This window comes from Zingiber officinale, chromosome 6A (assembly GCF_018446385.1).
Source record: "Zingiber officinale cultivar Zhangliang chromosome 6A, Zo_v1.1, whole genome shotgun sequence".
NCBI lineage: Eukaryota > Viridiplantae > Streptophyta > Magnoliopsida > Zingiberales > Zingiberaceae > Zingiber > Zingiber officinale.
This window is the reverse complement of record NC_055997.1, coordinates 59,792,456-59,817,505: the sequence shown is the minus strand read 5'-3', so window position 1 is coordinate 59,817,505 and position 25,050 is coordinate 59,792,456. Positions and strand designations below refer to the sequence as shown.

General features: G+C 37.5%; 2 protein-coding genes across 4 annotated transcripts; both read right to left on the bottom strand.

Annotated features, from left to right (window-relative positions):
• Nucleotides 1-102: 102 nt before the first annotated feature.
• LOC121996413 lies at nt 103-10,378 on the bottom strand. 3 transcript variants are annotated; one of them, XM_042550376.1, is made up of 17 exons: nt 10,225-10,378; nt 10,002-10,146; nt 8,217-8,311; nt 7,822-7,935; nt 4,598-4,702; nt 4,449-4,520; nt 3,428-3,540; nt 3,220-3,354; nt 3,064-3,132; nt 2,642-2,729; nt 2,479-2,550; nt 2,298-2,398; nt 1,377-1,494; nt 1,231-1,290; nt 1,043-1,153; nt 276-412; nt 103-156 (listed from the first exon to the last, which is right to left on the bottom strand). In XM_042550376.1, exons 1-16 carry the CDS (start codon nt 10,363-10,365, stop codon nt 302-304), a joined length of 1,650 nt encoding a protein of 549 aa, XP_042406310.1. In that variant the 5' UTR covers nt 10,366-10,378; the 3' UTR covers nt 103-156; nt 276-301. The 3 variants fall into 3 exon arrangements, with proteins under 3 accessions (XP_042406310.1, XP_042406309.1, XP_042406311.1); XM_042550375.1 differs by having other exon boundaries at nt 103-412; XM_042550377.1 differs by lacking the exons at nt 4,449-4,520; nt 4,598-4,702 and having other exon boundaries at nt 103-412.
• Nucleotides 10,379-11,285: 907 nt separating this feature from the next.
• On the bottom strand, nt 11,286-17,479 carry LOC121996412 (transaldolase-like). Its single transcript, XM_042550374.1, has 7 exons — nt 17,185-17,479; nt 16,537-16,708; nt 16,405-16,454; nt 15,673-15,973; nt 12,858-13,046; nt 12,599-12,781; nt 11,286-11,782 (listed from the first exon to the last, which is right to left on the bottom strand). The coding sequence occupies exons 1-7, from the start codon at nt 17,352-17,354 to the stop codon at nt 11,537-11,539; spliced, it is 1,311 nt and encodes a 436-aa protein (XP_042406308.1). The 5' UTR covers nt 17,355-17,479; the 3' UTR covers nt 11,286-11,536.
• Between the last annotated feature and the right edge of the window lie 7,571 nt (nt 17,480-25,050).

Below are 25,050 nucleotides of genomic sequence, written 5' to 3'. Positions count from 1 at the left end.
TGATCGTAAAGCTGGTTACTTCTATCATATCTAAAATTCTGCAAATATTATGAAAGAAAAAAAAGATAAAGAGAGGAAATTATTATTTAATTATAGTGGACAAACTGCTAAACCACATTTTTTATTTCCAGGCTCCGGCAAGCAAAAAAAGCAAACCTGTTTACAAAGAATAGTACATAATTTACAAAGATTTAGCAAAGACTAAAGAACACGAATACAAAACAAATGGCAAATTTCAGCCTTATCACATGCTCAACTGAACATAGACCATGAACCTGATGCAATCAACTCCAAACTTGAATCATCTAGATGATGGCGGTTGTTGCGCTTTCATCACCAGCTCTTCTGTAGTGGTGCCAATGATCTCATTGGCTCTTTTCAGGGGAACACAGTAGATTCTGCCAATGGAATCCTGTATACAATTCAATCAAAGTCTGTTTTTATGCTTTTCTTAATAATGTATATGGAAGCAAGCTTACATTTAAGTCATCTTTATCAACTTGACAAGTCAACACCTTTGCAAACATTATAACAAAAGATGATTACGCTCACCGCAAATGCCCCTTACATCCCATTCTTAGGTTATGTGAAGGGAACACCTTCGTAGACATAGAGTATGCTAAACATCAAACTTTCATAATCAATTAAAACTATATTGAAATACTGTCATAATCTATCTTTTCCAGCTGATTGGAAGAAGCCTTGGCGCAACGATAGAGTTGTTGCTTTGTGACCAAAAGGTCACGAGTTCGAATCCTGGAAACAGTCTCTTGCAAAAAGCAAAGTAAGACTGCGTACAATGGATCATTCCTCGGGACCCCGCATAGCGGGAGCTTCGTGCACCGGGCTGTCTCGACTAAGAATTGGTGGACTTTCTAAAAGATTCATTTTCTAACAAGATTTAACACCACTTTAGCTACTTGGCCAGGTACTTAAAATTCATAATTTTTTTGTTTCTTCTTGCTAACAATGTGCAACTGCTAAATAGAACTCGAAAAACTCTAGAATAATTGACATTTAAAATTTAAGAAATCAAGCTTACTCTTGCAACGAGGCCTAGTTTCTCCAACTTTTGAACTGCATCCTCGACTTCAAAATTGCATTCTTCACTGAATTCTTCTTTAATAAGTTGTTCACATTGATTATCAAGATCCTATATATAGAAACCTAAGCAGTGACTTGCTCGCCATGAAGGATCACGAAAAGTAAAAGAATGACAAGGGAACATACGTCTATCGGCATTTTCCCTTGCTCCATCAAAATGAAGTAAGAAATTATGACCTCTTTGACCTGCACATTAAAATTCTGAAACACTAAGCATTTTTCCTAAATGCAGATGAACTTTACACGATTGTGTTTGTTATTGTGGAACCTACTTCTTGTTGAATCACATCATCACACAAGTGTAGAAGAGTGCCTTTCCCACTGTCAAGTTGTTTGTCGTACATCGATTTAGTGATTAAATTTTGGTAAGTTGCCAAGTTCTGCTGAAACCTGCATTGTTCCACAAAATTACAGTTAGAAAAACACTTTTTCACTCAAAAAATAACTAAATTCTACCAGAACCAGTCTTCTTTCAAAAAACATTCTTTAACTTAATAGATCAAGGATCAAAATCTCATTCCATGCTAGCTGGCCAAGATTTATAGTTCTGCTCTCACAACTAAATTGGAATGGAGCAACACGACAGAGTTCTTCCTGTGGGGCACAAGGCTTGTTACTCCTCAAGGTCTTCCCTCCATTTAAGACATGGACACTTCTTGAGAGACAAGCCCTTCAAAGGCCTGAAACCTTGTATCTCTGCACTCCACACTGGGATCCCCATCTCCCAGCTACCTTGGACAAGTACACTGGAAAGAGGAACCCTTCCCTCGATATTGAGGAGCTTGGATATCCTTGAGAGCTTCATTGCCCTACTGCATCATCCTACTCATCCTTATCAGTGCCATTCTCACCTTGTGTCAGAGTACATTGTCTCATCCTGAGCCAGGGCATGGGCTTGTGCACATTAATTTCCATATGTGATGCAAAACTGGTTGCAAGTTGAGTGAATTGCTCAGTTTCCAGCAACGGGTGGTTGAATTCTTAGAATAATAGAGGGAGATCTTATGCAAAAGAAGCATTGCATACAAGGTTATGACATCACAATAAATTTTCATTTTTAAAAATTCTTTTGGATAAGTCAAAAACTACAAAAAGATTGACCACACTTTGAATCACAAAAAGAAAGCTGGAATATAAAAACTTCGAACCCAAACCAAGTTGTGAGGAGAAAAGAGTTTATCGATAATACTCACGTGAAGTAGATCTTAGCACAATAGCCAATGAGACCAGAAAGGATAGCTATGGCAACCTTGATATCAGCCTTCGGCATTTCAAGAGAACCAACAAGAGTAACCTGAAAAAAATGAATGTTTCTTCTGAAAGAGTCGGAAAGAAAATGTCAAACCAATGAAATCAAGTTGTCCAGACACTTACAAGACCAAGCACAACAGAAATGAGGAACTTAACCCAATCCATTGGAGTTAAACTTGGATTCTTCTTTTCCGGCTACAAGTATTTCAAACTGACTATGTTAATTGAACATGAAGTCCATTTCGAAGCTTACCCTTTTTTTCAAACTTTAGTTCAGACATCTCACCAAAACGAGTTCCATATCAGCCATAGGAATATTTTTGAAGTGTTTAATATGAATTCCTCGGTCTGTATTGTTTCCTGTGCTGGCTCGCCTGTACAATTAAACAACAAGAGTCAGAAAAAATGCAACTTACTTGAGATTTTACATCAGAAAAATGAATTGAAAACGTCTATGCTACGACCATTTAAGGCATCATTCCCACTCATAAGTCCTGAAACAATAACTTGATTAAAAAGAAAAGGTGGAAAGATGAAATTTGCATTTCCCACAATGGCTCAGTTGAGAGCATTGCATCTTATATGTACTTCTCACCTTTAAAATTTAGTAATTTATAAAAAAGCATCAGGAATACAACCTTATCATGGCAATTCAAAACTATTGACTTGTCAACTAAGAGAAGAGTGTACAGATTCTGGTAGGTCTACCTGTACACGACGATCATCCTATCAAAAGTTGGTTCTTGGAGTGTAATTTTGGTCATTAGGTTCTTCATGCTGCAACAAACACAAAGTAGCTAATAGATGACACAATTTAAATAGATCAAGTTTCACAGACGATCATTTCAGATTAATAGTGGGAACCTCAGTTTCAAATTCTCGATTCGAACACGTTCAACAATTATGTCTTCCTCATTTGAGTCGGCAGTAATTTCATCAGTTTTCTTCGTTTCTTTCCTAGTTTCTGAATTTGGTTGTTTAGAGAGGAATCGTTGAAGCCTGAAATTATTCATATGATGTATCAGATACTTCATATAAAATCAAGAGAGACATTTTTTTCTAAATTATTTACCTTGTAAATCTAAGAAAGCCGTTCCAAATACGTGCTACCAGCATATCCAATTTTTCCATAAAAAAGTAATCTGCTGTCTTGTCAATTCCCATTCCACGACGAAAAATAATGTACTTTAAGAGTAAAAGGGCCAAGATAAGAAAAATATAGAAGGTGAATCAACTCTCTACATACATTGTTAGTAATTTGGAGAGTGTGTTTACTCTTCAAAAATTGATAAGATAATATTGACAGCAAAGGAGAAATCATAGAATGCCAAATCTAATCATGAGATATGTGAAGTCATAGAAAATAAGGGGAACATTCATTGTGCCTAAGAAAGGACACCTCAAAAGATAGAATGTTTGAAACTAGCTCCAGCTTAACTTTTGTAAACTTAAAATGGATTTTAAAAAAGTAAGCATTTAAGCATTGAAATACATAAAAGTAGGGGAAAAACTACAGTTAAAGATGACAATGTTAGACTTGTCTATATAGACCTACAACAGGATTGGGTAAGAGAGTGAAATGAGAATGATAGTGTTTGTCACTGTTTTTATGGATAAACGTTCTTTGACCCCTTGAATATTAGTCAATGCCTTATTTTGGAGCCTAACCTGGTATGTGTTCTCTATATAGTTTCTCTTTATGTTTTTGTAATTCTTTTCCTGCAGAAATAAATTACTAGGGGTTTGCTTGATGTTGTTAGAGGAATAAAGATTCATAATTGAGAAGATAAGGCCAACATGAAAAATTAAAAAAAAAATAAGAGTTCTTATTTAATGCAAGGAGTTTGATTTTGTCATCTTAAGATAATCTCAAAATAAAAAAATAAACCAATTTTAAAAAAGATAGTGACAATTAACTGTTTGTGTGGATTAATGATGTATCAAGCATTTTTTTTTCGTAGTAGAAAGTTATGAGAACAAGATGTATTATTACATTAAAATTTTGCTACTACCACTGAAATTGAAATTTTAAAAATTATTACAACTTTGTAACAAATAAGTGAACAATTGCAGATAAAAATATTGAATAATACCTTATCAGAGAAACTAGGGAGATTTTCATGAGGGTGATCCTTAAAATACCTTGGCAGAAGCTTGTTGTCCAACTACATTCCAAGAACTCTATCAAGTTAAACAAATATGAAAGTTAAGTGAATTTAAGCTAATAAATTATTTTTCAAACCTTTGATTCATCAACTTTAATGGGAAGGTTTAAGAGATACTGCCCTGATTGTGCAACTTCGATTTCATCATCAGTAACTAGTTTAAAATTGCTCTTTTCCATTACCTGTGTTAATCAGATAAAGATACCAAAATATGATATGTGAATCTACTTCAATGGAGGTACAAGGATAGCATTGGGAGATGGAAGAGTGATAGTGAGCAACTGTCATATTGTTTATCCTTCCTTCTCCTAACTCAAGCATATCAAGCGGTGGCGGAACACACATTTAGAAGGCAAAAAAGGGATCTTAACTTGGAACCAAAGCTACGCAATATACAGATTACAAGTGATGTCAAATGAATCAGATTGGTGTGAGCATTTGCTTTTCAGGTGATTTTTTGTAGTATTATGGAATTATAAGAACATTCATAAAATTGTGTGGTAGCATAAAAAGGGGTGGTAAATCACATTATGAATCATAAGATGTCTCAGTTAATTGTATTTCTTCTTTATATTACATAAGAGTTTATAAGAAAAAAGCTTACATGTCATAGCAATATTCGGTGTATATAGATAACTGTTGGACTAGCTAAGGTTTCAAGAACTGGCACATGTTTGGTGCAGATCATCCGTAAGGAGTACCAATTCATAAACCAGCACAAGATTGAACCATGGAGAAGAAAGAAGTAAAAGAGAAGGGAAACAAAGAGAAGACAAAGTAAAGAGATTAAAGGAAATAAAGAGAGAGAAGAGGAATAGAGAAAAAAAACAGACAATATAAAAGGGAAGAAGAAATGAATATCACATAGTAGTGAATCTATACCTAAGTACACAATCTTGTCCTATTTTCACAAGATCGTTGCACAAATCTAATCATAAACTTTCACAAATAAATAGATAAATAAATAAAATGGATCGAACAGAATCAGATTATGACTAATCCTCCAAATGTTCTCATAGGATCTGGTTTGGCTTGGTATAAATGTACTTGATATTCAACTTATGTTTTAAAAACTGATTGATCAGAACAGTTGTCCATTAAACCAAATAACTGACTTGAATAATAATAGCTTGTCATTATCAGTCTTCTTAGCTAATAACCTTCACATATTGGATTCATGTCAATCAGATTTTGGATGATGAACATTTTGTGATTGAGAAAGGACTAAGGAGGTTATTTAAGAGTCACGAAATTTTAAAAAAAAAAAGAGAGAGGAGGGAATGGCACTCATCTGCACCTATATGACCAATTGATATTCTTGAAAAGGATAGAAGTGATCAAGTTCCAACTAGATGTTTGACCTACCTAATTAGGTGCAACATAGGTACCAAGTGTTGTTGCCGAAGTGGATAGATAGGATGAGCTCTATCTACCCGACTTGGATATTGTCAAGCTGAAGTATGCTAAGGAGGTAAAACTGAAGAGGAAGTATTGTTCTAGATAAGATGAGGTGATCTTCCATGGAGTTCCAGATGATGTGAAGGTGTCCAGTTGAGGTGGTGAGTGCTACTAAGGTGAGATGCCTGGACGAGGTGGAACTACTTGATGAGGTAAGTGCTCAGCTAAGGTGGATTCTCTGATAAGATGAGATGTCTATCCAAGATTGAGTTGCACAATGAGGTGAGGTGATTGACTAAGATAGACATCTTGACAAGGTTTGGTATCTGGCTTGGGTGAGTTTCTTGATGACCTGAGGTGCCCATTTATTGAGGTGGCCACCCTTATAAGGTGAATAGGTGAAAAAGTGTCTTATCAAGGTATGCTCCCTTGTGAGGCCATTAGATATCCTCCCTTGTGAGACACAGAGGTATCCTTTATGGCTGACAGACTCACAAAGTGAAGAGGTGCATGGTTGAGATGAGCTCCTCTATCGCAAAGATGTTCAAAGATGAGGGTTAGAATCCGTTTATCACATGAAGTGGTGTTTGACTGAGTTGGAATGAAGGTGATGATCAAATAGGATTTATGGAGGTGGTGGATTATGAAAACTCAATATTAGGTCTATTAGAGGAGAGGAAGGGGGGAAAAGAAAAGAAAAGTATTGGGGGAGGAAAGAGGCCAAGGAAGAGAGAGAGAGGGGAGTTTGCTTTTATTTTATCTACTTGAAAGGTGAAGAGAGAAGAGCAAATAAAACAAAATGACAACTTTAACTCTTCAATGTTATCATTTGCAAGATATGCAGGGGCTTAAATTAGTCTTATCAATACCTTTTTTCTCTCTTTTCTTTCTGTCTCACTTTTGAAAGGAAGCAAAAGAGGGGAAAAGAGATCCAACTACTTCCTTTTTCTATTTTTCCACTGAAGTATACAACTATCATGATTGATTTACCTCCTCCCTCCCCTCTAGCTAGGCTCCCTTCCTCTCAAGTAGACATGACATACAAGCCAGCAGATAGAGTTCCCATTGTAGAACCCAAGGTACATACCTTTAGAAGCATGCCAAGCTGTGATTCAGCAGGTGTGCCAAATAGGATTGCCAAGTGTTGTTCCCCTATTGGCCTATGTGTTTGTGTGTTAGCTATTTAACTAATTCCCTACATGTCATTTTCTTATTTTCTCATTAATCATATTAATATGAAGTTATGGATTGTTCCAACTTCTACACTCAACTCGTGGTTATATCCTTACATGGCTTATGTGTCGAAATTTCATATTTATTCCATAACAAGGAATTTCTCACATAGTAAGTTCAGAATTAAATGTTTGTAGCAACCTCATGATGACTAGAATCTAAGGCAACGAACATGCATAGGATGATAGATATCATTTTAAGCCCCAATATCATTAAAAGGAACATGGCATCAACATCATATCAACAATATTTTGGGGTAGATCTCCAAAGAAAAATCATAACTATGAATAAAATGGGTTGTTAAATGATCAAGTTTTTACGTTCTCAAAACAATCAAAATCATTACCTTTGATTAACTAGTTCTTAAAGTGCAAAACTGGCTCAATATCCTCCACTTTAGAATCACCAAAAGGCATGATTTCAAACAATTAGCTCCAACAGAAATTATTAACATTGAATCATGATGCGGATGCCACTTTTGATATACTTGATTGCAACGTGGGAAATATATGGGTTATGTCAAAAGTACAAGCTACAAAGCAAATTGTATTCCCTACACAACAAGTTATGTTCTACTCCATTACTTTTCTCCAACTAAATTGTTTGACTTTTATGTTGTTAGTAAGAACTCAATAAATACAACACAAATATTACATGGAAATTGACAAACCTGAAAAAAGTACTTCAGGAAATTCAACTCCAGATCATTTATTTCTTGAGAAGGTATGTTCTGCTGTTTCAATCTCTGATTACCGTGAATAGGGTCGAACAATGAGTAAAGTTGCTGTGGACACAATATTGTGTATGTCAATATTGTATGTCAAATGAAGATCTGCACATTTTCATTTGCATAAACAGAAAAGACAAATAAAAATTAGCCATGAAAGTTATTATTCAAGTAATATGGTTTTGAATGGCTATAAAAAGTCATTAGGGAGACTTCCTTTGTGACTGTATTTTAATGCAATTAGGCAGGGTTTTAACAACAAATCAGAAATCATTTAAGTATCCATTGATTTTACATGTCTTGCATGAATGTCACAAGTCAAGGACATGAGAAGGTACCATCAAATCTTCAAATTGTAGAAGGTACCATGCACGAATCGTGTACTCTACTCTCTTGCATAGCTTGATAAACTCGGATTGGTCAGTAGAGTGCTCTAAAAAGTAATAAAGGAAAAAGTTTCAAGACCAATAAGAAATAATTCATACAAATTTAGTAAAAACTAAAAGCTAAAGAAACCATTTACCACAGACTAACATATCAGTAAAATACATTTAGACACATTTGATAAATCCATCATAATATTTGTCTATGTTTTAACGTTGGTCAGCAAACTAATGCATCCTTTTCCTTTATCTGGACTTGGGACCGGCCATGGTGGAGTTTACTCGCCATGGGTAGAGTTACAAATTAAGTTAGGAAATAATAAAAATTAAATATGACAAACTATTAGTCAAATGCAAAAATATACACCTTTAGAAGAACATTTGTTTCTTTTCTTGACCAGAGACTGAGCTGTTTAACACGCACACAAAAACTGATCCTTGTTTTCGGAACTTAACTGGCCAATTTAAGCATTAGATTCATCCAATGCTACACCACTTGATACATCAACTATGATCAATTGGTCTAAAAGAACAAGCCTTTTGCAGCACAGTAGCAATTTTTTCAGTATGAACTATCTCAACATCCATCACAATGATAATGCAATTCTACATTACTATAGTGCTCTATGGACACTAGATGATTAGAATTGAGTAAGATAGTTGGGTGTTAGGAGCTGGTACAGATCCAATAACAATTGTTAGGATCTGAATTAGCTTTGATACCAATTTTTAAGGATTTAATACTCCTTTGTCAACTAAACTATTGCAACCATACAGATGGTACAAAAGTAAGAAACAGAGTGAACACAAAAAGACTGACAAAAGACGCATGTGGTTTGACAAGTTTGCTTATATCCATAGCCGTATAGCAAGTCACATGACAATTAAAATCAATTTGTAACTTCTGGAAGGCAAGGGTCAGAAAGACCACGTCACATCAACAAAACACCTTGTAGCAACAGCAAGACACCAAGTTGCGTCAACTGAACACTAGATATGGACGGCATGTAAGCAGGTTGAAACAGCTGATCACTAGGTAGGTTGACATGATACCATATCAAATCTGTTGGAGGAGTCATCTATGTTTGTGGGCGTTGCTCCTGAACCTCTAGAAGGGAAACACCTTCCCTTACATCCCTAGCGAACTCACCTGAGAGCTCACCTGAGAGCTCAATCCTTACCTTTTGTTTACTGCATCAATCAGGCTCTACAATTTTAACACCTGGTAAATTATGCGACGCACCTACCAACCTTGATGGAGTCTCTATGCAGAAGAAGAATAGTAAATGAAAAGATTGAAAACCTCAATATTCATCCACGAAGTTGCATACCAGATGAAATAGACCCACTCTGATCCCCTCCGTAGTCCTTATGCATCCATTTTTAACGTGAATTGAATTTAAAGGATAAATCAATTCATTCTTGTTTCGAGTTGGTCAGTGTTATACGCATACTCATGATTTCAAATGCGATTTTGATCTTCAAACAAATATAGTCTATCCAGCTTAACACCAAAGCTCACGTTTTTCTCATTTCACATAGCAAACAGAGGAGAAATAAAGGAGATTTCTTGAAAATGGAAGGTAAACAATGTTATTCTCCACGTATGGAAAACAAATGTCACAGAAACAATAACCCTAACCGCAAAAGTGAAATGGAATTAAAAAAAAAAAGGCAAAATCATCAAACGCCGGAGAAGGAACACACAAAAAGCCTACAAAACAGTGAAGCGTTCATTACCTATGAGACTTGTTAACTTCATGATGAGTTTGGGCTTCATCACCGGAATCACGGACTCCTTCTCCAACCTTATCACATCCTTCCCCATCGCCTTCCCCGACGACAACGACAACAACAACAACTCAATTGAAGACAACGGCGTCCCCTGCAGATGCGAGGAAAGGACTTCGCATGAAAAGACCGGAGTCGAGATGAGGAAAAGGGCGAAGAGTCGGAGATTAACCGTTGTCGAAGCTTCGAATCTGTAACGGCGGCGTCCGACGCCTTCGTTCGCTTGCCGCTCACATCTCGATAGACCGTTGACGGGACCCGCTTGATAGTGCTTTATGACAGGGACAGCTTGCTCTCGTAGAACTACCCGCATTTTTGTTGGCCAATTAGTGGGACCCGCATTTTGGCTTCCATGGAGATTGCGCGTAGAAAACGTTGTGTAAGAATCAAGGTGACTGTATGTAGGGTCTTAATTGAAGATTATCCGAAGCATCGGGAACGGCTGCCGACAATTAAAGATCTTACGGGGAATAAAATAAACACATTTAATTTACACTTGGCGGTTTAGTAACTTGCCTACAAGAAAACGTTGGGTATGAACAAAATCAAATTTAAATTATATCGATATTTTTATGTTCTATCAAATCTAAATTTATATACATTTGCTGAATATTTAACAATTTGTATTTATTAAAGAGCGTATCTTATTTCTAAATAGTTGTATAGTTAGACAAGTGATGTAAAACTTTTAAAAATATCCTCCTCCCAGAAATTCTTTAGAAAACCTTTAAAATAATTTGATCATGAATTTTTAATAGTCAAAATTTTTTAAAAAATAAAGGTATTAATAAATGGGCATAAAATAAAAGATTTTCATTCTAAATAAAAATATGCTTAAAATGGATGATTAAGAAGTCAAAAGGAGCATCATGGAGGGCACAATGTATTAATTATGATAGATATATAATCAATCAACATTTAAAATCAATCATGATGACCCATAAAATTTAATAAGTATATAAAATAATATTTATGTTTATCTATAAATTCAATTTTTGTATAAATAATTGATAATTAATGATTGATGAAGAAAAAATTAATTGAAAAGTATTGATGAAACATAGAATATGTTGTAAAAAATAATTTTTAAGAGTAAATTAAAAAGGAAATAATTAACATTTACATTTACTATATACCGAGAACTTCAATTTAGTTGATTCTTGCTTTAGACTTAGACAAATATACAATTTAACTTTATTGGGTTTTGTCAATTCATACTACCAATTAATTGAATTACTCCAATGAAATTGTTCTATTCGTGCTATTGCAATTAACCAAAGGCAACATAATCATCTGACATTTTATATTGCATTCACCACTCACAAACTAATTAAGCACATTATCACATTGATTCACACGGTCCTCACAAAGAAAAGAAGAAACCAAATCCACTTAAACTAGGAATTACAAGCAAATTTAGCTAGACCAGCTTTATTTAGATCACTGCCTGCGATGGATTGAGCTTCGCTTGGCTCCTCATTGTTCTAAAGACTTACAGCCTTCAGAGCATCACCCTTCTGTTTCAGACTGACCAACAGGCTGTCAAAACTTTTCTTGAAGGAATCGACACCCTCTGCCTCAAGCTGATCCCCAACTTCATTCCAGTCGATTCCCAACTTCTCTAGCGCATTGTAAACTCCCTCTGCCTCTGATATATTTGAATCAATGGTCCTTGAGACAACACCGTGGTCGATGAAGGCTTGAAGAGCCTGGTCGGGCATGGTTGACACCTGAAACCGCAGATGAAATAATTCAACTATAAGGTCAAGGACTCAACAGAATGCCGATTACTTTGTCTGGAAGAAAACCAAATCTGGATGGGCTAACTTCAACATCTAAAGATGCACAATTTATGCAGTTTCACCTAGTCAGTACCAACAATTGAGCAAAATTGGTTACTAGCTATGGTGGCATAACTGTGACATATTAGTTCAACCAGACAGTGTCATATTAGAACCTTTGACAACATAATTACTGTGTGTAGAGGTGTTAACTGGGCCAGGGATAGAACATGGGATTGCTGCGCATGAATCTCCCAGAGCCCTACCAGTAAGCTGACCCACAGGCCTAATTTGAGCGAATGACTCATAAGATATTTTTGTAATTTTTTCTTAAAGCAACATATTTACCCTTTTATCCCTAAAATAAATTAAAAATCTACACAACTAGTCTTATGTTTAAAACAAAAATTGAAGGAAGATATGTTTTTTTTAACATTTCAAATTTTTCATCATTATTTTTTATTTTTCAAAACTATTTGATATTATTTTATTATTAGATTAAGGCTGGATAAGCCAACCTAGGCCAAACTCCGGGTAGCCATGTCCATGCCGGTGCTTGGCCTGGGTTAACACCAACTCGCATGGTTCTGCTAGAGCCAAGTTATCTCAAGCCTAGTCACATGCATCATGGCATAGCATCATGGAAGTATGCAACTAGTGACCAGGTTGCGCTATGCTTGAAGCTCTTGCGTAACCAAAGCACGTTCAAACCATACTCCAAACTGAAGGATAATAAAACTGAAGGAATGTTTAGATGTAACTCACCGTATCAGGTCCAATGAGAGGATCTACATAAAGGGTGTCAGGATATGCAGGATTCTTAACACTTGTTGAGGCCCATAAAAGTCTCTGCTTTTTGGCACCCTTCTTCACTAAAGCTTCCCACCGGGGACCGGAAAACTTCTTCTGATATAGTTTATAAGCTAGAGTTGCTTGAGCTACTGCAGCCTGTGGATTCCATCACACAAAAGATGACCATCAATAGAAAATCAGTTTGTTGCTGAGACCAGGGAAAGTGTTTTACCTTTCCTCGGAGATTAAGAGCTTCTGGTGTCCCAATCTTTTCTAGCAATTTATCAACGAGGGAGTCAACACGGCTCACAAAGAAGGAAGCCACACTTGTAAGCTTAGACAGGTCACTCAGTCCAGAAGATTCAAGACCATCCAAATAAGCGTCAATGACTGCTTCGTATCTAGGAAGCGAGAAGATTAGCTGCAGAATAATAAGTCTGATCAGCAAAGTAATGGTACATCTAATGAGGCATCTGCTATAACAACAGACAAATTTGTAGTCTACAGTAGGTGTTTTCCTTTAAAATGAATTAATTCCAAACTAGTTTGGCATGAAATTATAGTCTATAGCAGTTGACATTGAAAATTTTCCCTCTAAAATTAGGTTAGGGAATTATTCACTTATCAAGCCTGAAGTCCTATGAGATTCTATATTAAGTCCAGCTATTAATACTTATTTTATCTATAGTAAATGAAATTAGGAGTTGAATTTCAGCACTCAACGATGGCTTTATCTGGTGTTAGTCCTGAGTATGACATTTTATGACAGTTGTTACAACGTTTAACAGGTTCTAATGATGAAGCCAGACATAAATTCAGTAAACATTTTTGAGCAGTTTTAATTGAAGCTGCTTCCATGAAAGAATACCCAAAAAATGCAACAGAGACTAACCAACAATTTGGAGGGGCATGTTGGTTTCCAAGGAAGCTGTAGATGTATCAGTGATTCTAATTCACTACTCAGAGCTGTCTACATTCTGTTTCTCTTGTATAGATAAACTGAATGGGTTATATAGTCCCAGGTTTAAGAATACATCAACTCATGATCTAACAATTATATCCAGAAAGAGAAATAGAAATCTATCTTCTTATCTAAAATGAATGAATTTGAAGTGCTCTTCATCGTTCGCAGCCCATCATTTCATGAAAAAAGGCAATCAAATAATCATTTTGGCATATTATTTGTGCATGCAGCATGCTCTAATGGCAGAGATTGTGAAAACAACAAAAGCATGGATGTGCTGGAGACATTTTTGTCCCTCCATATCCTCTACCTCAAACAATTAGTTGCAATTCATCTTCTCAATTTTAGCGTACCATATTAATTCTCCCCTGACCTTTAATCTTTGTCTATTTCTATGCTGCTCTGCTGCTTTGCATATGCTTATAAATGCATCTCCTTCTCGTGGCCAGGACATTACTTTGCTAATTGCCACATCCCCACCGTCAGCCTTGTCATCACACATTGCCAAGATAGGAAGGAGCAGACAGAAGTGCATGCATCAGTGGGACATTTGCATGCTAAAGGACAAGAGGTGAACATCAGCACAGAGATGATCATAAGGCACAAACGGTGGAACTCAGACTTGGTCGTCGTCACTGGCAAGACCACAACATCCAGACCACAGTTTCCTCGTGTTTCAGTGATTTATGCTACGTGCACCTCCTGTTGTGCCATAGATGACAATGTTGAAGTTTGAGGATGGGTGCTGGAGGAAGTACAATTGATGGCATCACAATCAAGGAGGTGTCTGTCATGGAGCGGGTACAAGGACAAGCTACTGTGATCAGCCTTGTGGCTCCACAGGGCTACAAGGATTGCGGTGGACAGTGCCAATGAAAAAAATGCAAGGAAATTGGGTATAAGTTCAGATTTCCAGCAGTAGTAAGCATTCACATCAAATTTTCTTTCTTTCAGTTGAAGCATTAATTTTACATAATGACTATGTTAGTATAATTGTTGTTATTGAATTACTGTAAGCTGTTGTTGAAGAGATGCTTTCCACAAGGCACCAATGTAACAAAAAAGTTGATGCATCCTATGCATAGAATATTTGAGCTCTCAAGTGCATGGTGTTGCACGTTCATCCTCTCATATGTTAAATCCTTTAAAAAAGAAAATCTGATTTTTCGATTTCCATTTTGTCCATTTCTTAAATAGTATATTTATTCTATCATATACTTTGATTGGTATAGTTTTTATAGATAAATTACATACCATCCAACATAAAGCAGGTCAAATATCTAAGTAATGATGGTATATCGAGTCCTTCTCTCATGCTGATGGCTCATGTTTTGCAGAGTAAACTCTGTAGTCTGTATATAACAAGATCTTGCTTCTCTTGCTTCTTTATCTATGAAATAATATAATTCACTGCTATTCTGATAATACAAATTTTAATGACCACTTTTTCCTTTTATATTCAGTGTTCTAACATACCTTTTTAGGATAAGAGTACTTTCATCCTCTATATTCTAGATCCAATCAGCACTAGAACTAATTGGGAATTAGAGCTCAAATTCAATAACACAAGGAAACTGAGTATCTAATCTAATAGAAAACTGTACGGCATATACCAGCAAATGCACGAGGAAGATAAAACCATATGTACTTTAGTTAAACTGCACCTTATCGAGCAAGAGAACAAACGACTGTAGTTAAGAAGGAAACTACTGCAGCTTCATATGTTTGCCTAATGTGGCAATCTGCAATACATCTTACATTCTTGTGAATGTTGCGCATATCAGAACTTATTTTGGACAATTTTTTTTAGAAAATAAAAAGGAAAACAATCTTGGAAATTGAGATGAAGCAAGGTTGTGGATAGGTACATTCAGATCCTAGAGATCAAATAAGAAGATATTTCATAACTAGATGATTTGAATAAAACGAGCACTATCCATTAAGGTGGAGTTCTGATTAACTAATTCCGCAAAGAAATGGATTTGTCATAACATTAGAAGGTATGCAAATAACATTCTGAAATTTGAATAAAATACAAATAGGAGTTGATTCAGTAACAAAAAAATAGGGAAATAGAACTTACTGTCACATTAACACTTATACCAAGTGAAATAACTTGTTGAACCGAAGGAACACATTCTGCTGTGGCTGGAATCTTGATGTAGACATTTGGACGGTCAACAACTTTGTGTAACCATTTAGCAGCTTCAACAGTGCCATTAGTGTCGTTTGCAAGCTTGGGCGAGACTTCAACAGAAACATAACCATCGCCACCATCTGTTTCATCATAAATGTGTTCAAATAGTTTGCAAGCATCTTGAATATCCTTTACAACAAGCTCCCAGTATGCACTTTCTGTGTCCTTCCCTGATGTTACAAGATCCCTGTATAGAGACATTAGCTTGGTAATTCACAAAGCTTAGAGATACATCAGCAAATAGTGGTGTAAAATAATTAACAATTGAACCATTAACATATAATTGCGGTTGCTTATTGTAATTGAGAGGTATTTTTATGAGCTTCCAATAGATAAAAGAATTTTCCCTCTAGAAGTAACCACTGTGATAAGTTCTTTTATTCTAGAAAAGCATAATCATATAACGCCAAATATGAATTGGGAAAATCCACACAAGCAATAAGCAGTGAGGTGATTACTACTTAAATAGTACTAGTGGGTAGCGACAACCCAGTCATGATAATAAAATAGAAGTGACCAAAACATGGTAGATCATTCACCAATCCCTGCAATATCAGAAGCACCTAATTGTATTCAAACAAAAATTATCAATGCAAATATGTTGATATAGATGAATACCTGAACTGCTCATCATAGGCATTAGATGAAGATATAGCTTTCTGAAAAATCTGCAGCAAAGAGAAAATTCAGGTAAGCTCAATTAGAGTAAAAGAGAGTGGCGTTGATATAAATTTCAAAAACAAATCTTACTGTAGGATTGCTGGTAACACCTCTAACTCCACTGGCAATTAGCGGCAGCAAATCTGTTACTGGGCGACAGAGATTGTCATACCATGGAGATTGCCCTTGAAGCTCATAAAGGTCATGGAGCGTTGTCCTCTTTAATGGGACACCATTTCCATCTTGCGTTGAGCACTTCACACTGGGTAGATATATATAGGTAAAAAACAAAGAGTCCTAAATTACTATGCATATATAGAGAAAGAGATTAATACAAATAGCTGAAGAAAGTCAAATTAAACCTTGAAAAGTAAGGGGGGAAAACGTATTGGGAAAAAAAAAGAAGCGAAAAAATCTATTGTATTTTGAATATCAAGGGCGTGAGAATTTCAGATCAATAGTTAAATTTATACGGAATTGATGGTTGCATGAGTTGGTAGTGCAATGATACAATAAATAAACAAATAGGTCAAGTGCAATTGATGAAAGTTGCTAGTGCCGTGGATGCTACAAGATCATGCAAAAGCAAGAAAAAAAAATCGATCATCAGATCCAGAAAAACACACCGCTGGAACAAAACTAACAAAAACTGGAATCCGAGCCAAACAAAAAAAACTAAAAACAATAGATCAACCCAGATTTAAAAAAGGATAACAAATAAAAAAGGAGGGAACATACGCCGAAGCACTTCTAGCGGCACGATCTCTTCGAACAGAGAGGCGGAGGGGAGCACTGCGACTCAGAACCGGGCCGACTCTGAATCCGACAGGGAGCTTGGGATCAACTCGCGGCGTCGGAGCGGCAAAGGAGGCGAGGGCCGAGTTAGAGAATTTGGAGATCGTGGCCATGGTTGGGGAGGTTCAGATTTGGTGGGCGACGAAGAGAACAAAAAACGAGGGATTTTATTGAGGTAGGAGAAGAAAATTCGGCTTTGTAGTTGTTTAGGTTGACGCCGCCGATCCGAGCCGATCCGAGCCGAAATGGCGACGGCAAGCACCAAACCGGGAAGGTAAAACGACATTGTGAATGGAATAATGGAGGTCTGTTTTTTGGGGTAGGTGCCTAACAGGACAGCCACGTGGGCAGGTGGGAAATCGCGTGTCGGTCATTGGACAGGAAACACGAATTCACTCGGAATGAAAAAAAATCTTCTAGTCAACAAACGAGATTTATTCCCATTTAATTAACAGCAACCCAATGTACTAAATATCAATATGAAATTTTAAAATTAAAATCGATTCTTATCTATTTTAAATAAATATCTATATGATAAAAGATAATACTCTCTGCGTCGGTTCCAACGCAGTTGGAAGAAACGTAAATTATGATAATTTCCGTGGAAGAATTAATTCTTCAGAAGATTATTTTTCTAGAAATTTTATTCATATTTTTTATGCGGTAATTTATCACCCAACTATAAATAAATAGGTATCTATTTAAAGCCCCCAAGAAACGTAAATTATGATAATTTCCGTGGAAGAATTAATTCTTCAAAAGATTATTTTTCTAGAAATTTTATTCATATTTTTTATGCGGTAATTTATCACCCAACTATAAATAAATAGGTACTATTTAAAGCGCCCACCCTAAACTTGGATTTGAACTCATGATCTTTACATGGTAAATCGTTTTACTACCAACTAGACAAGGAATCCAAGTAATAAATAGGTATCTATTTATACTACCTGTAGTTGCTCGACCAACTAAATATATATGTAAAATATTAAAATTAAAATTTAACTGATCTATTTAAATAAACAGAATGACTATCCGCTCAGTATCTACCATACTTAAAAGTTAAAATTATAAAATAGATCAGATAATCATATTCGAAAATAATAAAGACAGTTGACTGAGAAGATAGTTCTTCGGATGAAGACTCCATTTCATTCTAAAACATAAAGAATATTAATGTTGGGTCAAGAAAAGAATTTCAGTATTGATCCTCCGACATTCAAATTAGTCATCGTAATAGTAGAAAAGATGATAAAGAACTATAACAACAACAGGAGATTAAGCACAAATAATGCATACCTCTGTCAGTGCAGGGCCTCCCCTTATATAGTGCTCCAGTAACAGATTTGCATGCTTCTCAAGGCGTGTGCATATTTTTTCAACTGTCCTATGAAAAGACATGTCAGAGAAAAATGTCTTTGACATCATTCCTTAATAGAACGTGCAAATCTCTTACATGATAGTAGAAGATTCTGTTGTATGATTTGCCTGTTGACCATGCTCCCTGTCAGCGGCACTAACTCCCAGAAGGATATGATGAGATATGGAAGGGGTGCTATTGTTTAGCTAAGCAAGGGAGCCGCTCGGCTAGGATTCCCTGCCCGATCGCTTAAGGCTATTCTTCTCCGTAGTTGCTCGGCTCAGTAGGTTGTCTCTTGCCCAACCGAATAGGAGGTCCGATCAGACTAGCATTCACTTGATCACAATTGTGAGCATCTAATATCCTCTCTATAGTCGTCTTGGACGAATGAGCGATCTACTCAGATGAGCCTCCGGGCCGATCAAATCTTTCATGCTCGCTCGGCACGTTGCCACCCATTTGGCCGACTTTGGTGAGCAAGCGATTTCCTTCCTTTGACCGTCTTGATTTTGACCTCCATGTCGGCTGCTATTCTCACCTTTTATTCACACTTGATGGGTTCCCTTTATCACCGCATCATATCATTTACTATTTTCAACAATCTGAAAATCCACTAAGCATTTATAAGGATTTTTTTTTAATAAAATAGTTCTTATTTTCTTATTATGTCTGATATGATTACGAACAAATTCATATATGGCGTACCAATTAAAGTCAAGGTGACGGAGTAGTCAAAGTCAAGATAGGGTGGCGGTCCAAGCCAAGGGAAGGTGATAATCAGGGGGTCACTCTCAATAGAGCTTAGTTTCTCGACTAGCACTAAGGTCCTCAGTACAAGGACAACCGCCCAAGAAGTCAGTCGGACCAAAAGGGTCTTGTCACGCCCCAATAGTAAGGTTGTCCGACGAAAATCGGACGACACCTCTTCTATAACATTGACAACTTAAACTTTGATACATAAGTCACTCGACTATACAAAAATAATATCTACAGCTCACATGGCTGGAATCAAAAACACAACCACACAAGATAATATACAACTCACACGGCTAGACCAAAAATATAGCGGAAAATATAAACAAAACATATAAATCTAAAACAATTGACTGCGATCCATCTCGGCTTAACACAATAATATCAAAGATATATACAAAAATCCATAAGGCTAACTCCATACAGAAGATATATATTATCGAACAAGTCCAAAAATAATAATGCGAGTGGAAGCAATAATGAAAGAAGTCACTCGATATGACGTGGGACTGGCGAACATGATCTCCAAGCGGCTCTATAAACCCTCTACCTGCTCCCTAGAGAAAGAAAAATCAATACAAGGGGTGGTGAGTACGGAAGACTCAGCGGGTGATAAACAAATAGTGCATGAACATAATATATCTAGAGATTCAAAGGTATACAGTATCATAGGAAAACTAACATGAACTATAGTGATATCATAATAAATGTCTATACTTGAACTCATATACTAAGCAAGTAATAGAAAGTCAGATATAGAGAGGATCTGTAATAGTATCATAACTACAAAGGTAACATGTGAGGTATATACATATTACCAATAAGTAAGTCACTGTCGAAGCACATGCAAGGTATATATCTCAATCATATGTAAACATATCATAGTCATATGAATACAATAAAACACCAGCATAAGCACACCTAATATCATATGCATATGTACAACATGGTCACTCCCCCCTACACCACGACCCCTGTATAGTCGAGAGGTTGGGACAATGACAACTATACAACACTCCAGCTGCCACTACTCTCAAGTGACCGAGTGGACAGTTTGCCTAGTAGCTGACTAGCTACATAGTGTTGGTGCGGTTAGCACTAACGATTTATCCCAGGTTTTGATGAATGACAAATAGGTTAAGTTAGGTTTATTGTTGATCTAACACTCTGATCGAGTGTGCAGGATAAGTCCAGACAGGTCGACGGGCTGACCGGATGTCTGGCACGAAGCCCAGCTAGGTCAACGGGCTGACCAGATAGCTGGCACGAAGTCCAAGCGGGTCGACGGCCTGGCAAGAAGTCCAGACGGGTCGACCGGACATCTGGCAGGTAAGTGAGGTAAGTCACTGGAGGGGAGTGACTGCGAGGACGCGTTCCCAGGAAGGGAACATTAGGCGTCGATCCGACTTAGATCCATTTCGGATATCTAAGTCGAGATCGTGACTAGATTCCGGTCTCGGAAAGACGGAATCTAAGTCATACTCTTTTCTTGTTAAATCATATTACTTTAGTTGTGCTAACAATCTGTTTTGCAGAATATATATTTGCCTCGGACTAACTCTGTTTTGCAGGAAAGGAAGTTTCTGGAAATAGGAGGTCCGGGCGCCCGGAGGTGAATTTTATCCAGGCCGAGTCGTCGCCACGTAGAGTTCGCTGATTAGACCTGCCACGTCGCACCAGGGCACCCGGAAGGGATCCAGGTGCCCGGAGCAGCATATAAAAGAAGCCCCAGGGGTGGAGCTTTAAAAACAACTGAGAACTCTTCGACTGCTTGCTCTGCTGCTCTATGCTCCTGCGACGCTAACAAAGCCCCGACAAAGTGCTCCTTCTTCTTTGGTTAATTTTCTTGTCGGTATCACTTTATTTCCATTAGCATTTATGTACCTTAATTTGTAATAGTATTTAGAATTGCTAGTGAATTGCCCAACGAAAGTACTCAAGGAGTACGAGCCTTCGAGTAGGAGTCGTCACACGCTCCGAACGAAGTAAAAAACACCTTGTTCAGTTTGCCTAAGTTTTTTATTATTCCGCTGCGCTTAACTCTTATTAACGCGATTTTTTCGAATCGATATTCACCCCCCCCCTCTATCGACGTTTCACGATCCAACAAGTGGTATCAGAGCAGGTACCGCTCTGATTTGGTGCAACCACCAATCAGACAGGGGGTGAAAAATTAATTTTTTTCCTTTCGATTTTCAGTTCTACGTTTAATTTCAAACTGGTATTATTACTTGCTTTGAATTTTTTTTCGTTGCAATTAAATCTAAATTGGTGCAACACCAATTTAGATACTTCTATTATTTTTCTTCTTCCGCACTACTAATCCAAGACCAAGTCTTGGAATTTTTGTTTTTCTTTTCTTTCTTCTGTGTGCAGGACTAAAATGTCTCAGACAGAAGGATTCAGCACAGTACGACCTCCACTCTTCAACGGGGACGATTTTCCGTACTGGAAGAAGCGCATGGAGGTTTACCTCAAAACAGACTTCGACCAGTGGATGAGCGTTACGAGACCCTATAAAATTCTAGCGGACAGCTCCGGGAATATACTGGATCTTGAAGACTGTACAGCAGATTTGAAGAAAAAGGCGTCAACAGAAAATAAAGCGATCAACACTCTACAGTGCGGATTAACAAGAGAAGAACTGAACAGAGTCGGTCCACACAAAAACGCTAAAGAGCTGTGGGACAAATTGATCGAGCTGCAGGAGGGAACGAGCGACGCCAAGGTAACGAAACGAGACCTGCTTTTTGTAGGGCCGTGATCGTTCGATAGAGGGGGGGTGAATATCGATTCGAAAACTTGAGTGTAAAAGTACGCAGCGGAAAAGTAAATGAACACAGTTGATTTTACTTCGTTCGGAGCCTGTGACGACTCATACTTGAAGGCCCGTGGTCCTTGACCACTTTCGTTGGGCAATCACTAGCAATTCGAATATGATTACAAAATGAGTACAAGAAATGCTAATGAAACAAAGTAATACCGACAAGGAAATTAACCAAAGAAGAAGGAGCACTTTGTCGGAGCTTTGTGAGCGTCGTGGGAGCATAGAGCAGCAGGACAAGCAGTCGAAGAGTTCTCAGTTGTGTTTTAAGCTCCACCCCTGGGGCTTCTTTTATATGCTGCTCCGGGCGCCTGGATCCCTTCCGGGCGCCCTAGTGCGACGTGGTAAGTCCAGTCAGGATGCTCCACGTGGTGAGGCGACGCATAGGATAAAAGTTGCCTCCGGGCGCCCGGATCCCTTCCGGGCGCCCGGACCACCTTTTTCCAGAAATTCCTTCTCCTGCAAAACAAGGTTAGTCCGAGGCAAAATAAATCCTGCAGCACAGACTGTTAGCACAATTTATAAAATATGAATTAACAGAAAAAGTATGACTTAGATTCCGTCTTTCCGAGACCGGAATCTAGTCACGATCTCGACTTAGATTTCCGAAATGGATCTAAGCCGGATCGACGCCGAATGTTCCCTTCCCGGGAACGCGTCCTTGCAGTCACTCCCCTCCAGTGACTTACCTTACTTACCTGCCAGACGTCCGGTCAGCCCTTCGACCCGTTTGGACTTCTCGCCAGCTATCCGGTCAGCCCATCGACTTAGCTGGACTTCTCGCCAAGCGTCCGGTCAGCCCGTCGACCCGCTTGGACTTCTCGCCAGCTATCCGCCACCGTCGACCTAGCTAGGCCGTGCGGACATCCGGCCACCGTCGACCTGTCTGGACTTCTCCTGCACACTTGATCAAAGTGTCAGACAACAACAAAACTAACTTAACCCATTTGTCATTCATCAAAACCTAGGTTAGACCGTTAGTGCTACCCGCACCAACAATCTCCCCTTTTTTGATGGAATGACAACCTGGTTAAGTTAGTGAAAAGACGCAAAAAAATAAATAAAACAGGTATATAGTTTTTTAAAGTTAGTTTTGGTGTTTTCAATTTGGTTTAGCTAACTTAACCACCTAACCCTCCCCCTTTGGCATTCAGCAAAAATAGGCAAGGGTAAACAATCATAGTGTAGAGTTACTGTTAAGAGACAGCTAACTTTGGAAAATATTTAAGTTTGATTCAAAATTCAAAGATACTGATAAAAGTACAATTTTAAAATCAAGTTAAAAAGATAGTCAAGTTGACTTGGGGGATTTAAGTTGGAAAAAAATATACATTTAAAGTTAATCAAGTTTTCAAATTTGATTTACCAAAAAAAATTTAATTTTTCAAAAACAAGTAAAGTTTTAGCCAAAATAAATTTGTTAAGGCTAATTTGAAAAAAGCTAAGTTTTGGAAAGTTTAATTTTCAATCATATGTTACAAAACTGAATAAGATTAAGTTTGTAATGATTTTCAACTTTAAAATCAAGTTTAAAAATTTGGTGGGATTTTTAAACTTCTAATTTTTCAAACACTCAGTTAATTTTAATTTTTTGAAAACTAGTGTTCAAAAATAAGTTAGTTTTGAAATAGATGTACAAAAATATACAAAATTTTAATTAATTTCTCCCCCTGAACTTGACACTTAAAATTAAATAGCTGTCTAACCAATTAGGTACTAACTAACTATCAGAAGATAGTAGCTTTCACTTGGTTAGTCAGATTAAGTTGATTATAAGCAGTCAGTGTTTGACTTGACTGATGAACTTAATCTGATTAATGTCTGATTTGTATTTAACGTCCAGACTTATGTCGATGCACTGAAATAAGCATCTTAAGTCCAGACAGTTGGCCTATGCATCTCACCCCTTTCTATGTTTGTCAAACACAAGCAAGGTAAACCTAAGGTGTTGGTGAGATGCTCAAAAACTAGTCCTATGGGTACATGCTTTCTAAGGATTCAAAACTAGTCTAAGGCCAAACCTGTTTTTGAAAATCTAAAAATGGAAGGTTTTGAAAACAAACAAGTTTAACTTATAATTTGAGAGAACCATTTTTGAAAATATTTTTGAAATTCAAAATTCCTAGGCTACCAAGATAGAACATAATCAATGCAGGTCTGAAATATCACTAGATAGATCCAAAATCTTTTACAGGTAGTGTAGCTACAGAAGTGAGTCATAACTAGAGCTACTGAGATGATGAAGGAGGTGTTCCAGATCCCAAGGATCGGAGAAGCGCCATCAGCTCAGTGTGTCGGGTCTCCCCGGCAGCTCGTAACTCGGCAACCTCTCGCCGTATGTCCCGATGAAAATCAGAGTTCTCCTGCTGGAGACTCGCCATAGCTCTCTCTAGTCCGGTCATACGGTCGGCTAGAGTGCGGGGAGCGTGATGTGGTGCTCGAGCTGGGGGCGGTGGTGGAGCCAGTGCGGCTTCCTCTGGAAATAGTGCAAGTATGAACTCGTCCACCTGTGCGTCTGGATCGGGCTGGTGCCATAGTCCCGTCATCCCTATCTACGTGGATACCAGCTAGGGAGAAGTTCCGAGCTGCTATAACATCGAACTCGGTCATATAGGCAATGTCTCCTCTAGTGACATCAATGTGCAACGAGGACATATAGGCTGTCAAAATGTGACAAAATGGCATGTGGACTCGTTTATCAGTCACGTATCCAGCCGAGTAGATAATGGTGGAGAAGATATGTAGGCTGATGTCAATATCTAACCTATGACTCAGGGCATAGAGTAAAAATGAATGGAATGGGCGCATCACAACGATGTCCCGAGTAGTCAGTGGTAAAATGCAAAGGACTAAGACCTTATAAAGAGCGTAG